The 17095-nt window shown below is 47.0% G+C and overlaps 1 protein-coding gene across 11 annotated transcripts in view; it reads right to left on the bottom strand.

The window, feature by feature from the left end:
- Positions 1-215: 215 nt before the first annotated feature.
- pou3f1 (POU class 3 homeobox 1) overlaps positions 216-17095 on the bottom strand; it is a 194581-nt gene continuing 177701 nt past the window's right edge. For 10 of the 11 annotated variants that reach the window (XM_055502916.1, XM_055502917.1, XM_055502910.1 and 7 more), the window contains one exon: positions 14273-17059. In XM_055502916.1, coding sequence (XP_055358891.1) covers positions 15708-16835 — 1128 coding nt within the window. In that variant the 5' untranslated portion in view covers positions 16836-17059 and the 3' untranslated portion in view covers positions 14273-15707. Of the gene's footprint in view, positions 690-14272; positions 17060-17095 lie in introns of those variants that run through there. The other variant, XR_008692731.1, reaches the window with a different exon arrangement.

The following is a 17095-nucleotide window of genomic DNA, read 5'->3' as shown; positions in this document are numbered from 1 at the left end:
CCCAAGTTCTGTTTCTGCCTCGTATCAGTTACAGCGATGTGATTAGGAAGCCGCTAGCAGACAGTGATAGGGAGGCGTTCATATCACCATTCTAATCTGGAGCTCCGGGGGAAAAAGGCCCCTTCTCTCTTCCTCTTCTAGGATTCTGCATTTCTGCATTGTAGATGTTTGTGAGGCTCCTAATGGAGGAATGTGTTTTTCATTAAATGTGAAGGTTAAAACAACAAAACTGACAAACTTTAAAGGAAGAGAAACGAAAGCAATGGACTTTAATAGGACAGCTCAAAATATGAGAATAGTATAAATCCATTTAGCAAGAAAAGTTTTCTTCTCTGACTGATGAGGTGTGAATTCCACATTAATTCCCTAGGAGGCATCTATAAAATGTTTATTCAAGGCATTTCCTGAACTAGATTTTATTTGTGATGAAACAACCTGCAGGTAACCTCTGATAGTTATCAGGTGTGAATGGTCACTGTGCCATCATTTTTCATATTTTGCATATTTTACCCTCATCCCGTCTTTTCTCTGACTCTGACTCTGTTTAACATTCTGCAAACCTTTGTGTCTTTTCACTGCTCTCCATTACATCTCACACATTAGTTAGTCAACGGATAAAGGTTCTATAAGCTTTTAAAGTCCTCACCTTGGTGTCTGCTGTTTCTTTCCAGGGGAAATCCTCCAGCGCCCTGAAAGTGAAACGTTCCAGCTCCAGTAAAAGACTTTGTTTGTTTGTAATGAATAGATGAATATTTAGCATGAATCACTACAGCCACATGACTGAACAGAAGAAATTCCCTTTTCCCACATTGTTAGGTTGTTTTGTTTTGTCTTAATGAGGTGAACGAATGTTGATTTAGTTAAACTCTTTGTATTTATTCTATGTTTTATTAGGTCATTACGATTCCTGCAACTGCGAAGCATTTGTAGTCCACATGCATCGGAGACGGCGAGAGGCACCACAAGATGGGTGATGGGTTGAAAAAGCGTGTGCGCACGCGTTGAGGGAGAACGGCCCGAGCGATTACTCAGGCCTTTGAGAAGTCCCTGTCTCTTAGCTCCGTACTCTCACTGCGCTGATAAGCATGAGCCCTGTCAGAGGGAAGGTAAATACGGCACTTAAGGATTCTCATTTTGTAGTCACACTTACACTTTAATTAAAGCCAGAGAGAGAGAGAGAAAGCGAGCGGGCGGGCGAGCGAGAACGATAGCCCTGCGACGAGCCGATGCTATCAGGGGCCGGGCAGGTGGAGCCACTGGGAGATGAAGGGCCGAGATCTGGCCTCCGACCGGCGTGCACGTGTGCATAGAAGACAAAACAGTACAGTACACGCCGCAGCATGCGTGTGTGTGTGCACGCGCACGCACACCCTGGGAAAATGTTTGTGCGCGCGTATGTGCGAGGCGCTTTACGTTGCTCTCCCTGCTAAACAGCTGTAGCGAGGCTGCTATCAGATATTTATAAGCGGCTCATGAATATGGATGGGCGGCGAGATGGGACTGATGTTTGTCCTCTAAGAGCGGATGAAAGGAGAATGTGCTCCTTTCCCTACAGGACCCAGTCAGGGCCGCTCAGCGCAGCGCCGCGCAGGGGGAGGATGTTCTGGGTGGGGAGCGGGCCTGGGTTGGGATTTGGGCTGGGTGCTGGTGGTTTGGGGCAGATGGTACAATCTAATGAAAGGTGATTTGGATATTCAAGGCAACGCATTTCCCTCACGTGGGAACACTTGTAGTGGAGTATTAACACTGTCATCAGTGCACATGTGTGTTTTTAGCAACAGAGTTGTGCTCTAATACTCGTTTGTTTTAAATTCATTCAGTCTCCAAATTTCCAATCACTACCGTCATCAATCCAAAATCTGTATTTTTTAGTCCTCCAACAACAAAAAATGTAATTTTTTTTGCCATTGTCGCAGCGAATAATGAATGTCCTTGTCCACGTTGGTCACTCTGGTTCCTCGTTGCAAACATTTGGTCAGGGATGTGCATAACAGGCCCGCGTCTCCGCCGTAGAGGTCACCATATTGAGAGACGGGATCAGAGGACGGCAGCAGCGGCACTGTACAACAATGTACCTTTCAATGCTAATCACTGAGTCATCTATCAGAGCTAATACATGGGTGCTAAGCAACCTGTACATGCATTAGACCTGCCCAATTACCATAATGGCCTGTTTTTAATATGGCTAATAGGCTGGCACGACCTTGCCCATTCTCTCAGCAGGTACACGCATGCAGCCCATGTCAAATGGACGTATTTAGAGACTAAATGACCATTAGGGACTTTTAGCTGTTATAGGTTTATAGTGATGCATCTGGAAAGAGAAAGATACACAAAGATGACAAACTGGAACATTTGTGGGTAAAAGTAAATCTGATGAGTAGAAGAAACGAGCTGGAATGTTGACGCATGCAGAGGAGAATGGAGTTACTGTTGCTTTGGCTCCTTTGGTCAAACATTTCGACCAGGCAGGCTTCTTCATATGTGAATGTGCTGGCGTGGGACTGCGTCAGTGTAGGCGCGGTGTGGTACCAAGAGGGCGGATGGGCAGAGAAAAGAAGGGGCAGAATCTGAAAAATGTGCCCCCGCAAAACCTTGGGGGGGTTAACATTTTGGTTTTCTCTGAGTCTTTGTGGTAGCGAACAAATGATCCCAGGATTTGGACAATAATGTTTTTATGGGACTCTAAATGTTGAGCTCAACAGGGTCATTGTGGGAGTGTAATGGTCAACACGTGGCCAGGCTTGAACTCCAGCAGCCTTGCAGTTGGTCTGGGGGCAGAGGAGGAGAGGAGAGGAAGCAGGGACTCACCCGTTCCCCCAACAAGCCTGCACTTTGTTCTTGTGGGAGACAAGAGCCACTCAGATCATACTACCTAGACGGCAAACGGGCCCAGAGCAGGCCGGACTGGGCCTGCTCTGGGCCAGAGAGATAATGTTTCCCTGCAGCTAAACTGTGGCTGTGTGCCCACGCCCTGGCATCTGCTGAACAATAACCCCTTCCTGCTTCAAACAACAATCCTTTTCTTGCTCTTTCTTGGGACATGCTGGACTTTGACTGTCTCTGTCTCTTGCACTTGTGTGTGTGGGTCAGAGCTGATTTATCTCTTTGTTGGTCAGGATAAAGGACCTCACTGTTGTCCTGCTGCCCACTTTCTGTCACTAATAGAGAGAGAAGATGAAACCTGTGTGTAACTCTGTGCTATCAAAGAGACTCCAGTGTGTGTGTGTGTGTGAGCGTTTTATTAAGGGATGCTACACACTATGAAACCTAACAAGCTTTTATTAATTTACGTTTGTTCATTTGCTCATAATTCTTACTACTTTGAAGCTTTGAAAAGTGAGATAATTCCATGTGTGTGTTATTGAGGTCACAGTTGATGCTGGATTATATTATGAACAGAAACAGATTCCAATTTGTCCAAGAACTGATGTCTTGACTCAACAGATGCTTAGCAGGACTGAATTCGATCTGTTCCATGATAGTCACATGGTAAATAGATGGAGCCGGGGTGAGGCCTCTGTTTCCGGGTCCCCTGAGAGAAGCCGTACGTCTGCTGTTAAGGGGCCGGAGCGACCGACAGCTGATCAATAGATCAATCATAACATTTCCACTTCTAATCAATTACACAAGGACTTCCTATCCACCTTTTCTCATGAGATAAAACTGTGATATTTGGATGTATTACTCAAAGTTAGAGTTTGCTTTATGTTGTGAAGTTGCATTCAAACAGTCCTTTTTCATGCTTTTTTGCAGATTTGCGTCACGACGAAGCCGTCGACGTAATAAACCCTGCGCCTACATTTACAGGGAGGGGGACGACTGTGACTGAGAGTGACAGAGAGACGGGGAGAAGGCGCGATGAAGAGGGCGCATTGTTTTCGGTCCGCACGCATGAGCGTCTCTTTTCGAGCGTGCTGAATTCCGGCCATTCAGACGAGTGGAGTGCATAGGCCATGCCTCCAACGCGTTTCCCCGTCACCGTCACAACAACAGTTGCCATTCATGGGGCTCTGCCGTCTGTGGGGACATCTGCTGCACACCGCCCTGATGCAACACACACTGAGCTTCTGCAGCTAAATGCCAACGGACAGAATCAGAAGGGCATCAGAGGTGGTTGTTGTCTGCGTACGCCTATGTGTGGTTTTGTGTGAATGGGACCTAAGGGTGGGGAGGTCTCTGGTACCGCAGGGTGCCGGCGGGGGCGGCACATAGCTCGGCCCGTCCGGGCGTGTCACGATGCTGAGGGCCGGGTGGGTGACGAGCCCAAGGTTTTGGACCAGAAAGGCCATGGCATTCCTGCACGGCGCCGCGGTGACGTGGGTGGCCCAGGTGACCTTTGAGGGCAGGAGCGCTCTCATATCTGTCTATTGGGCCTCATGAATGTTACTGGGTTCTTATATAAAGCTGTGATTTTGACTGAATTTCAAAGCTTACTGGATGTCATGAAAACAACCACTGATCTGCAATTGCTTTTTAAAATTTTTCAATTTAAATCGCTAAAAGTACAGGATATATCGAGTTCCCATTCATAACACGCAGAACTTGGCTCTTTTGCTGGTATTTCACACAAGCGAGCGCTGGGCGAGGAGACAGAGGTTTGTTGGATAAACATCCAACGCTGAGTAGGAGCTCCAAGCATCACTGTTATTGTTACTGCTTAATGCCATGCACCAGCATTGTTGTTTTGCAGCAATCAACACATACATATGTAATAAAGCTGAGAGGCAGCGGGACAATGCGCGCTATTGTAACGCCCAACCCAGAACAGTACAAAGGCCCGGCCAGTCGGGATCGAAGCGGACACTCGCTGTTGTCCAGTTCTGGATGACGGTTTGCTCGTTGGGAGTGTGGAGGAGCAGGACTGGTCCCTGTTGGGAGTCACCTGGCATTTGTCATGGTCGCACTGGTTTGGAGCCATCTGTTGAGCATGTTGGCATTTTTGTGAATGATGAGGGTCTGATGGATGGTGATGAGAGTTCAATGGAGGGAAGGACAAGAGGGTGATGGGACATTTTAGAGTGAGTGTGAAACCATTGTGGGTTGTCTATATGCGTGCTTCATTGTCATTGTGTGCCTGTGCTTGTGCCTGCGTGCGTGCGTGTGCGCGCCTTTAAGGGCAAATGTCGATGGCTGTGTCAGGGGTGAGTGATAACCGTGGTCTTTTCAGCGCGGCAGGGTGGGGCAGACGGATGTGATGGATGGTTAGAAGTCTGGCCCCTTCCTCACGCCAGCGCCTGGGGATCTGGGCCGGGGCGGAGGCATGAAGGGACCAGGCTGCTCAACAAAACTGGGGGTGAACATGTCTGGTGCTCGTTAGACAAAGGTTGTCTGCGCTCCATCGACGCGCCTCCGCCGCCATCTTTTCTCGGCTGGACTGTTTGCAACACAACGGAGCTGCAGCTGTCAGTTACTCAGTGTAGCACCTGGACCTGCTCTCTGAAATCACTTAAAAATATGTGTCCCTGTGTTTTTAGGAACTCTCTTTCGGTTTGGCCGCCTTCTAATCGACCCTTCTTTCCAAAGCACTGGTCCCAATCAAGGACCCTTCATATAGACAGGAGGAAGCAGGGACTGAACTGCTGGACCACCCACTTTGCTTAAACGTATACTAATGTACAGATTCTGCCTTAGCGGCAATAGTAAGACCCAAACGGGCCCTTTGTTGTTTACAGGGACCTTCTATGGGGAAAACAGCTGTTAAGCCTAAACAGCATAAAATCTGTGTAAAGCTAAAAATAGCAATATATGAAAAGACCAGGGTGCTTTGATCCAGATTCTTTGCTCTCCCCTGTTCCATTCTCTTCGCCTCAGCTTCTTTACAACCACATCTCTATCGGCTTTGTCTTCCCTCACAAATGCTCCCTAATTACTTGGTCTGTTCTAATTCTTTCGTTTTTCACCTTCGGGTCGCTGCTGGAGGGTTGGACTTGTGTACGAGAAGGAAACGAGTGCAGGAAGCCAAAAGTCATCTACTTAATGACTTTAAGGCTTCCACAGCAGACACGGTAGAGACTGTCATGCAACTCAGACCCTTCACTACATGAAGCTTTATCAGACAGTGGGAAAAGACTAACTACCAGCCAGAGATGCCAGAGGCACGAAAACGGCCCTGAGAAAATAGCCTGTGGTCCGATGAGACTGGGAGTGAGCTGTTCTCATGCGGTGTCATGCTGTGGGTTTGCGTCCCTGCAGCAGGACTTGGATAACATGTGCAGGTAAACCTGATTCCACGGGAGACCTGTGAACCCAAGAACCCCGTCTGAAAGAAATGATTTGGAAATATTTCAGTGTCAGGAGTCACAAAGATGGTTGACACAAGGTGCACATTTATTATAGCCTCATAGTTTAGACCTTAGAGTAAATACTACATATTAACTTATATTTACCTTCCATTTGTGTCCTGTTTGTGTGGGAATGAGAACTGCTCAGCTTGGCAGAGGTGATGGAGCATGTCTCACTCACACACGGACAGACAGCCCCCGATGCCCCGGAGAGCAGCTACAGTAACCTGCCTCGTGTCTTCTCTCAGTCTTCAAACAGGAGGGGGACAGATAGAGGGAGAGGCAACAAAGGCACATGTGAAAGAGCACAAGGCCTTTGCAGAACCAGGCTCACTAATTGGCAGCTGCAGGGAGCGGGCGAGATGAGAAAGCAGCCAGCGCATGCTTACACAGTGCAGAGGACATTCAAATGTCCAGGCACAAAACACGCCGACGTACAGTATATAAACAAAAATGCATGTGCTACAAATGTTGACATAAAACCCATACCGTTATTGACCTTTCCTGCATTCTTGATGCTGCCTTATTTGTAGCCTTCCACCGTGTACCAACCAGCGTCTGCAGAAACGAGCAGGCTTGTTTCATGTCGCTCACACATCAGGCCACATTATGGACAGAACGGCCCAATTTGCTGCTTTGTCACTGGTTTTGTACTGGCAAACTAAGAGCCTAGGGCCACCATTTAATTGCTTTGGCCATGTGCACCAAAGAGGTGCCACACCAATTAATCCCCTCCGTGGCAGAGTGTCCTGTCCCACGCCTTCACCCCCTGGCAAAGCTGTCCCACAGGACACTGGTGGGTGGAGCGGCATGGATGCAGAGGCACACGGGGACCTCCTACCGACAACGGATACCAAATTCATACCCTCTGCTCTGCTACACCACCATCCCCCTCCGGATCAACGGGCCACCTTTTATCTCTATATGCAAGCACACAAAGCAATCCTATAGCCCTGAGTACGTGTGATCTCTGCCGTTACACAGCTGCATCAATCACAATGGAATAAATGAAGCTTTGACACATTTTATTTATTGCTAACTACTGTACATAGAATAACAACTCTGAGTCTTCTGAATGAACATATTGGGTGGGTTACACCTAAACTGTTTAACTGAACCTATTCAATATCAAAAAAAGACAGGAATCTGTTCCGTAGTAATAACATTGGCATAAAATAAGCCATGATTGACCATGATTTATAGGACAAATGACTCCGTAATACACATGGACATGATAGGTCTAAACTGGGGAACAGACAGATTCCCTAACGTCTGATGGGTCACGAGTATTTACCCCAACAAAGGAGCTGTCACGTCTACCCATCAGCACCTCATCCCCCGGCCCCTTGACTGTGACTGAGTAGGGTGACTTCACCTGCTCTAACCACTGCAGGCGGAGCAGCAGGTGGACTGACAGGCACAACGTGGCAGAGGGAGATTTAAGTGAATTGTTTATTTGCCCTTTCTACGTAGGGAGGAAGGTGTAAGGAAGAGGCAGAGGGCAGGAAGCGGGTGGAAAGAGGAGGGGGGGGGGGGGCTTCGGGCAAATGCGGCATCTGGCTGATGTATAACCGTGAACCGAGGCGATGAGGCGCCTTCGGCCCAGGAGGAGGTGGAGGGGAGTTCGTACGGGGCCGACACAGATCGCGAAGGAGACAACAATAGCCTCGCGTCGCCCACAGCAGCAGTCATTCAACTCTCTCACCCATATCATTCTGTAAACTTCCTCGCCCGAAACTCTGCTCATCCCCCAGTCAGTTTGCAGCAACACGGCATAAATTAGGACCCATCATGAATATAGAAGAACCGTCATGTACAGGGAGGGAGATCACCGCGACGACGGGGCAGGACACCTACTGACCTTTGGTGTAATTTAAAAATCAAAGGGGTGTCGCTGTCGCATCTGTGGGGGGAAAGAGGTGGGTCGCCTGGAGGACCAGGGTTAGTGGGGGTGTCCGCGCGCTAAGCCATGGGACCGCCGATGACCCTTGACCCTTGGGGCCACGGGGCTGAGCGCTGCCAAGATGCGCTTGTACACGTCAGGCATTCCCTCTGCGCTCCAGGAAGGCCAGACCCTCCCCGAGCCCCGCTCCCAATAATGATTTATGGGGCAGGGTGTGATCGACACGCGCTAAGCCCCTGGGATGAGCCTAAATGGTAGTTTTGACACCACTGAGGGACGGGGTTAAAGGTGATCAATAACAAGCCACTGGAGGAGCAGAAACAGAAGCACAGACAGAGCGAGTGGGAGAGAGAGAGAGGCGTTAGATGAGGAGGGGGGGGGCTGCCTTTAATTGGCCTCTGCTCATTACTGGGCTCTTTGTGGGCCGTCGCTTCTTTGTGCATTGTCTGGGCCTTTAATGCGAGGGCACGTGTGTGCTGGGATTTCAGGTGTTTTTGTTCACGTCTTCTTGGGCTGAACTCGCTCTGAAAAGCCCGGTTTGAAGTTTGACCCACAGAACGCTGCCCTTCATGATACGTCCCCACTCCCACCAACTATGTTACTGTCCCAGACAATAATGCTCCCACCACCTCTTACTCGTCACTCAGCATTCAGACGTCTCCACTTCCAGCTTCCGTCCTCTGCCGTGAACCGATCACGCGCGTGTTGGCGTTCTCCCCCTCACCTCTGATCCTCCAGCTTCTCCGGCCTCTGCGTCCTGATGCCATTTTCGCTGCTGCCAGATTTGGCAGTGAGGGAAGAGTAGTGGTGTGAAACTCCCCCTTTGCTCCGCTCGTGCACACATACACACACAGCAGCAGTCTTGGAGTAGCTCTCAGAAGTGAGCTGATTAGGTCTAAGACTGGGGACTGCTTTGCCTAATCATATCGCTGCATCCAAATCATCTGTGTACATTTCTAATTACATAGTGGCACGCGGTGTCCTTGAGCACAGTGGCAGGTCTCCATTTCATCTCTGTGCTGTGTCTGCCCCCCTCTCTGCTTTCCCTGTTTTTCCCTCTCCTTCCCTCTCCTTTATCCTCTATCCTTATTTATTTCCATCAGCCTTATCTTTGTTGTTGTTTCGGTTGACTGTGCGCTGAGCAACAGTACTCATTTGCCCACCGATCATCGTCCTTTGAACTCAGCATCGCAGGGCAAAGCCGACCGTCAGGGGCAGCGGGATCATCTTTGATGATCCGTTTATTGTCCGGCTCCAATTTGCAGGGGTTCGCAATATAATATCCATTCCAGCATGCATAACACGAAGGATCAGTCATGGGTAAAGGACCACAGCAAAGAATATTGTTTGAATTCGGATTACGGAGCTGGCACACAGAAAGTGTGGAGCGGACCTGGGAAGTTACTTTGGTACCGCGGCGACTGAGACTCCTCTGCTCTCGGTTCCCCGTGTCTCCTTAAAGAAACAATGCAGCTGCTCTGGGTGTGCAGAAAAATGAGCTTTCAGCTGACGTGCCTACACATTTGTGAACTTTGAATAGCTATGTTTTTTTTCTTTTGGAACATCCTTGATAGAAAAAAGGCCTCGAACACCCCAGCTTTGACCTTCCTATTGTTTACCAGCACAGCTCTCTTTACTGGAAGGCCTTGCCTTTTCTTTTTCCCGTGCTCTTCTATGCAGTAAACCTTGTTATTGAAGTCGGAAGGCGCTGCAACACCTTCACTGCAGTTGACAAAAGCCAGGCATGAAGCGCGAGAGAGGGGACAACCTTTAGCTTAGGCCCGCCATCTCGTTTTTGGCGCAGCAATTAACTTTGCAACCTTGCGCAGTTTTCTGAAAGACCTGCTCACCAGCCGTGCCGTGAGGTCCTGAAAGGCCCAAAAATACAACTATTAAATAATCCCTCACACGTTCCTTGAGGCTTTTGTCAGATACCTCTCAAAACTAAGCCTTGTACAGTACAAATTATTGCATTATGTTGCTTTTCCCACTGTGTTCTTATCACCTGCTACGGGTGTCACCGCTATTGTTTAATACCAAGCCGCTCGCTGAATCAGAGGTAATTGATGCTGCTGAATGGCTCTGACGTATGGCTTTCTTCGCATTGTATGCCACCTACAGTAGCATCTCTGCGCTGCTGCCTGCAGGCGAGTTCCTGAGATATTAGTTCTCCACTCTCACAACTGTTAGTCACACTGACAGACACCTGAAGCGATATAAAATGTCCCTCAAAGCCATGAAAGAGAGAGACGGGCGACTTCTCTTCTTCAAAACCTCCAAGTGAGGAGCAAAGAATCGCAGAGGGGAGGAGAGAGGGACTTCCTAAAGCTGCACTTATACCCCTTCATATATGGGGGCCATACCTCGGAGTAGACATGAAGGGGGAACCCATATAGCTACAAGGCCCAGTATCATAAATAACACAAGACTTCTCCTCTGCCTTCTCCGTCTCCTCCAGTTCACTGCTGGAGCGTTTCATATGGTAACTAGGTGTTCACTGTGTGGCCACATTGTTGCCCACCTTTCAAGTGGCTCAGAGGAGGAAACCTTGAGGTAGAGGAAGAGAAGGAATTCTTGATGAAAAAAAAATGCATTATTCTGTTCTTTTTCCAGTCCCCAACCTCCTTTTCTCTGCCTCTCACTGTGGGAGTGGAGTGTTTATTACATAAATGGTGAGGAGAACTGGTAATAGAGATAGCAAGCGGGCTACAGGCCGGCTCTTTTACCTGTTAGGTTAAAAATGTGGGTTAGATGGTGAAATGAGCCCCTTTTCCCTCCTCCTCCCCACTTAGACGCTAATGCTGTAGCCGCTTTGCAGATAATGTATACTGTGGATGCCCTCAGTGTCCTATTTGAGAAATGATCCTCTGCAGCTTGGTCATGTTGGGTTGCCAGGTTGGGGTCTTGCAGGACGTAAACCTTCACGGAGTGACTGTAGCCTACAATTAATTAAGAACCTCCCTGTTAGAATCACATAATAAGTGCTTAGATTCTTAATAAGTAGTTTTTGATCCTGGTTCTCCTTCATTTTCCCCGTAAATTAATTGGTGGAACTGCACTTTAAAGGCTTCTTTCCAATTAATCAAAATAACGAGTAATACTACAGAGAGCTGTACAACAATCAAAACAATATTTCACAGCCTCGCAACACAACACAAACTCTGTTTATACAAATCACTGATTACTATCATTACATTAGCATCATATAAACCTCTTATGTGCTATTGGAAACTGATACTCAAAATGTGTTTCTTTGCCAGTAAGCAGCTCGCATCTCAAGCATCACGAGGATGATCGGGAATCCACCCAAGTACATTATTCAGCTGCTATTATTTCCATAATTGTCAGCATTGTGGTGGTATTTGTAATGTCATTAATAACAGGCGTTGGCGTATAATACGCTTAATGTTATTTATCTGTTGGCAGATAGCTTGATGCTGCTAATCCTCATTCATTTGCTGTGGATCAATGCAAATCCGCTATGGTGAGTGAAATCCCCTCCCCCTCTCGGAGCCAATGGTTCCTAATGTAGTTTTCCCACCATTAACCAGCCATAATCCCTACTAATCATCACTAATCCACATCTCCTGTGTGTGTGACGATACTTGCGTGGTGAAAGGGGCATTGCTGCTTACGAGCACTCGGGCACTGCTGAGGCTGGAGCTGCTCTGTGAGCGCCGCTCAGGGCCCCACTCAGCGAGGACGAGGGGAAACGCAGGAGCGGCTGAACTGTGGCGATTCCTGGGTCAAATAGCTGGTTTTTGCTGTTTTGTGATGAGTTTCCCTCATGTATTATTAATTTAGCAGCATAATGGAGGTTGTGTCTCTCCATAGGGTACAGAATAAAAATTGCATATCATAAAAAGATAACAGTTGGCACCAGTCACCGCAGCTTCTCATGTCGGTTCAACTGTGTACTTCCTGTGTTGGGCCGGCTACGTCTGCTCTGTCGGCTGTCAGTCTGAACCCACTTCTAAAACTGAGAACACTCTAAACTTTTAAAAAGTCAGTTCTGAGACCGTTCTGCTTGGAGGAGTAGACAGACTGAGGACTGGTCAGTAGAGGTGCAGCTTCTTCAGCTTCAGCTTGTTTATATTTTATATTTTTTTTTAATTGGGCAGGTTAAACCATTTAAATGCATGTAACTTTAGTGAATCACACACATGTATGATTATACTGAGTTAAACATAATAATCGTGCAGTTGGTTTCTGTCCTAACTTTTAAGTAGAGCTTTGGTTTTGCAGTACCCGGATGTGACCAGGAGGGGGCGCGTGTGGCTCGCTGTTCGAGGGATTGTGTTTGCTCCTTAATGTTGGCCTCCTCTCCCCCAGTTTGACCACTCGGCTGCTGCAAAGCCACATTTCCATTTGCATACGAGTACAACACAGAGCAGATTAAAAGCTCGACAGGCTTGTAGCGTTTTATTGTGCTACTTTTGGTTTTATTGTGGAATGAGACGACTGCGCGAATGACGCACATGAATTCATATTTAAAGCTAAATGGAATTACGTAAAACGACAAAAAAATCTACGTAGATTTATTTTAACGAGACTTGATGGACGGAACTGATAACGGAAAAGAAATCAACACCAGCTGTAAAATGAGAGTTTCCCTCAGAAAGTGAAAACTACACCCAACTTTGTTTGCGCGGTCAGGTCTGAAAACGACGCACTTTCGTGGGGGAAAAGTCCTTAAAAATTTAAACGTGAAACTGATGAGTGCGTGAAATGAGTTGTGTCTGATATTTAAAGGAATATCTACAGTTTCTCTGTTTCCCAGCAAACACAGGCTGAAAATATAAATGTTTTTAATGGTAGAGATTTTCCTTCTGCTGTCCATCGTTCACTTTGTTTTTTAGCAGTAAAAATAAAAAGGTAAAGGCGGTGGTGGGGCTTAAAAATAGTCGTAGTCCTGGTGAACTTATGAATTAAATTAAACTGTATCCTGGTTTAACGTGTGGAAGTAAATATGGCGAACTGTGGCCCACGACTGTTTTAAACAAGGGGCGAGACCTCTCGTTTAAACTGAACAGACTATTTATTTAGGCGTTACAGCTATAATATAAAATATGCTGCACGTGAATACAGGCCTAACATCACTTGTTGTGTTTCTTTCTCTAGAAAATAAGATAATTTTGTCCGTTTTGTTTCGTCTGCAATCAGATGACAAATGTGCCACAGTTCGATTTCAAATATTTAGAACAAGTGAATAATCATGTGTGAAACGTCTCAATGTAACATTAAAAGTCAATGAAAATGTATTAGAGCTACTGTAAATTATAGCCTAAGTGCTTCAATAATAATAGTAATAATGATCATCACAATCATCGCCATCACTCAATAAAAAGACAGTCATTCTGTATTGATATTGCACAATTTAATACTGCGATTATTACACAAAGATGTGAACAACGTCAGAGACTGTGTGAACTTAGCAGGGAATGCCTGAGGTAAAATACTGTTGTCTGTTCCCCTTAACAGCACATGTACACAGCTTCTGATTTTAAACGACCCCCTGTTACATAACGAATCACTGCTATTTAAAGTGAACACAGAGCGCCCACCGCCTCGCGACGCTCAGCACAGCGTTAAACTTTATGATCATGTTTATCTGGTTTGCCTGGTGATGCTACAGTAGACAGTAACAGAGAGTGACTGGGACCTTAATGAAGACAAAAGACCATTTCTGGTATATATGTTTTATGTAAGTAATAAAATATTACTATAACATAAATAGAAATGTGACTTTGCAGTCTACATTTAGCAATCAACATACAACCAATGTAGTAAACAAAAAGAGAAACATACCGAAATCCACTGCAACATAACCATTAACAGAGCTAAACAAAAAGCTCCAAACACGTTTAGGAAATAAATATATATATATATAAATGGTCAGATTCATAAATGAAATCATATTAAAATATCTTCTTGGAATTAGTAAGTGTACAAAACTGCCCGGAAAGAAACAAAACAAAACAATATCTCAGAACAAATACAAGTTTACATATTAGACATATTTACATATCGGAAATAATCCTGGCAACATTTCCTCTAAAATCTTTTTTTATTATTATTATTTTTCTCGTCCAACATTTAGAAGTGACTCAACGTTAAGTGATTTTTCAGATTTCCTTTTAGGTCAGAAAAAAATAAATATATGTCAAGGAAGTCCCTTCGTCGCTCGAACCTTTCTCCCAAACCAGCGGTTGCAAAATAACACAATGGATTTATGGGACGAACAAAATGTGTTGCTGTCATCAGATTAAAACATAAAAACACCACAGGAACAGAAAGGATGTCAAATCAAAGCATGTGCAGGCGTGATAGTCCGACACGGGGCACTGAAGTTTCCTGAGTTATTATTCGTTTTCTTTTCGTATTTGACCAATCTCTCTTGAAATGTTTGGGTTACAACGGGATAACAGGCAGTAAAGCAGTGGGAGCTGGCAGCGCTTTGTGGTGACAACCAGGAACATGTAAACATGGGTTCATCGTGTTCAAGCCCACTGAAACCAGCTCCACTCGCACTTTTATTAACACATATAAAATAATAATAATAATAATAATTAACGAAAGAATAAGTGCTCCATGCAAAGAAAGAAAACAATAAATTGAAAACAATAAACACGATATGCGTAATTAATTTCGCCCTTTTAGCGCCGGGTGCAGTTTGCACATTTTGACGTGGTCAGCTGCAAACCTATCAAATATTACTTTAAGGCATGCACTCAGAACTCGGCCGCTCTGGTGCACTCAACATTTTTTCTGAAATGTATCTGACTGATTATGAGTGTCTCCGTTTCCATCACTTCTCCACCATCAACACCCACCGAGTAAACAAAAACGAGAGGCTGCTGATGAGTTACAGTACTTTGAGCGTGTAGTGACAGAAATCATGGGCAGTCAGCAGAAAACAGAGACGCTGAGGTTAAAGTATTTCCAAACCAAAACATCACACTTAATATAAGAAAGAAAGTTTACACTAATACTCAGAAATCTGGTTAATCAGCTTAAGCCCGATAAAAGCGACATGTTCATTCAGTGTTGGCTATTCGTCTCCAGTGTTGATCGTTTTCCGGCACCACCTCGTTCTGGTGGGCGCCAACAGTTCATGGTTCACCAGGAGGAGATGGCGTCAGTTGCCACATTTAATTACTCCACGTTTGACACAGCCATGGGATATCAATTTACTCTGTACGCATGTCTCCTCCATATAATTTTGGTAAATAAAGATCTTTGTTGCACTTTAAATGCGCGCGGAATCGGCAATAGCGAACTTTTTTTTCGTTTTTTCTTCGTAATTTTCTTTTCTTAACATTTCCCCCTCTTGCCATCTATTTGTTGGACACGACGATGACGATCTTCCGAATACTAATGGCGAAACTCGTCTGTTCAACTTTTCCAAGTCTTTTTTTTCTCTCAGGAAAAACAAAAGGCAAACTTAAATACTGTAAACTCCACAGTCCCTCTCCCTTTTCTACCCCCCGCGTTAATGATGGGATTGTTCACGAAAACAGTCACTGCACAGGACTCTGTAGTGTACGGTGTAGAGGAGGGGTCTCTGCTTGGGAATATACGTCCTCCATATTCGGGTGAGGGACCCCCACTGGTGTCATTCTTTTCTCTTTCTGTCTTCTGTTGCAAAACCAAACGCGCACAACCTCTTTTTCCAACTGCAGAGTGCCGGCTAAAGTGCTGATTTCGTGAGCAGATGGCTTTGGGCATTTTAAGAAATGGTTTTCCAGCGCCCCTTTCACCCCCACCTCAATGGAGGTCCTCTTCTTTCGTTTCCTGCCCTGCGCAGCAATCTTGTCCAAATTGGTGGGACTGCCCGTGTTCGAGTCTGTCTCCTCCAGCCACTTGTTTAGGAGCGGCTTAAGTTTGCACATGTTTTTGAAGCTGAGTTGCAGCGCCTCGAACCTGCAGATGGTGGTCTGAGAAAAGACGTTTCCATAGAGCGTGCCCAAGGCCAAGCCCACGTCCGCCTGCGTAAAGCCCAGTTTGATCCGCCGCTGCTTGAACTGCTTGGCGAACTGCTCCAGGTCGTCGGAGCTGGGCGCGTCCTCGTCGGAGTGGTCCTGGTGGTGGCTGAACACCTGCTGGGGCGACTCCATCTGGTTGTCGTGGCTGCCCGAGTCGTCGTGGAGCGGGTCCCGCATGCCGTGGTGCAGGGCGCCGGGCTGGGGGCTCAGCATCGCGTTGAGGTTTGTGTATCCAGGCTGAGAGTAAACCAGGGACTGGTGGCCGTTGGACGCGGGAGACAGTGGGGAGAGGTGGTGCGTGGTGGTGGGCGCCCACGAGCCGTGGTGGCTGCTCTGCGTCTGCTGGTGCACCAGGTGAGATCTGTGGTGGAAGCCGCTGCTCAGGTCCTCCCGGGTCGCCTGGACGCTGGCTTTGTGCTCTTGCTGGCCGATGTGGGTGCCGCTGGACCAGTCGGTGTTGGAGGTGGGCAGCCACTGGTGGTGCGTGAGGCTCATCGGGTGTCCCGTGTTGGTGGCTGCGAGCCCTTGCAAGTACTCGTGGTGCATCATTTTCTGCACCTCTCTGTAGGTCGTCCCCTGGTGCATCCTATCCGAATCCGGATGCATGAGCGGGTTGGACGGTAAGGAGTTATTCCTCGGAATATACTGAGCTGTTGTCGCCATGGCTCCGACTTCGAAAACTGACGAGCACTTCGGAGGTCTCCAGGCTTTAGAGCCAAAACGCAACAACCTGCTCTGGGAGGTCTTGGGGAAGAGCGAAGACACGCCTCCCCTCCGCCTGTATTGGCTCCGCTCCTATTCAAGCCCACTGGGGACGCGCTCAGTAGGCGCAGGCTTCCGCGGCGCGTGCAGCGCAGTGCTCGCGCTGGATGGACGGAGGTCCGATCCTACACGTGTTACAGAAAAACACATGTTCTATTTAT

Source organism: Betta splendens, chromosome 16 (assembly GCF_900634795.4).
Source record: "Betta splendens chromosome 16, fBetSpl5.4, whole genome shotgun sequence".
Taxonomy (NCBI): Eukaryota; Metazoa; Chordata; class Actinopteri; order Anabantiformes; family Osphronemidae; genus Betta; species Betta splendens.
The sequence above is the reverse complement of the archived record's forward strand: the minus strand, read 5'-3'. Positions and strand labels throughout refer to the sequence as shown.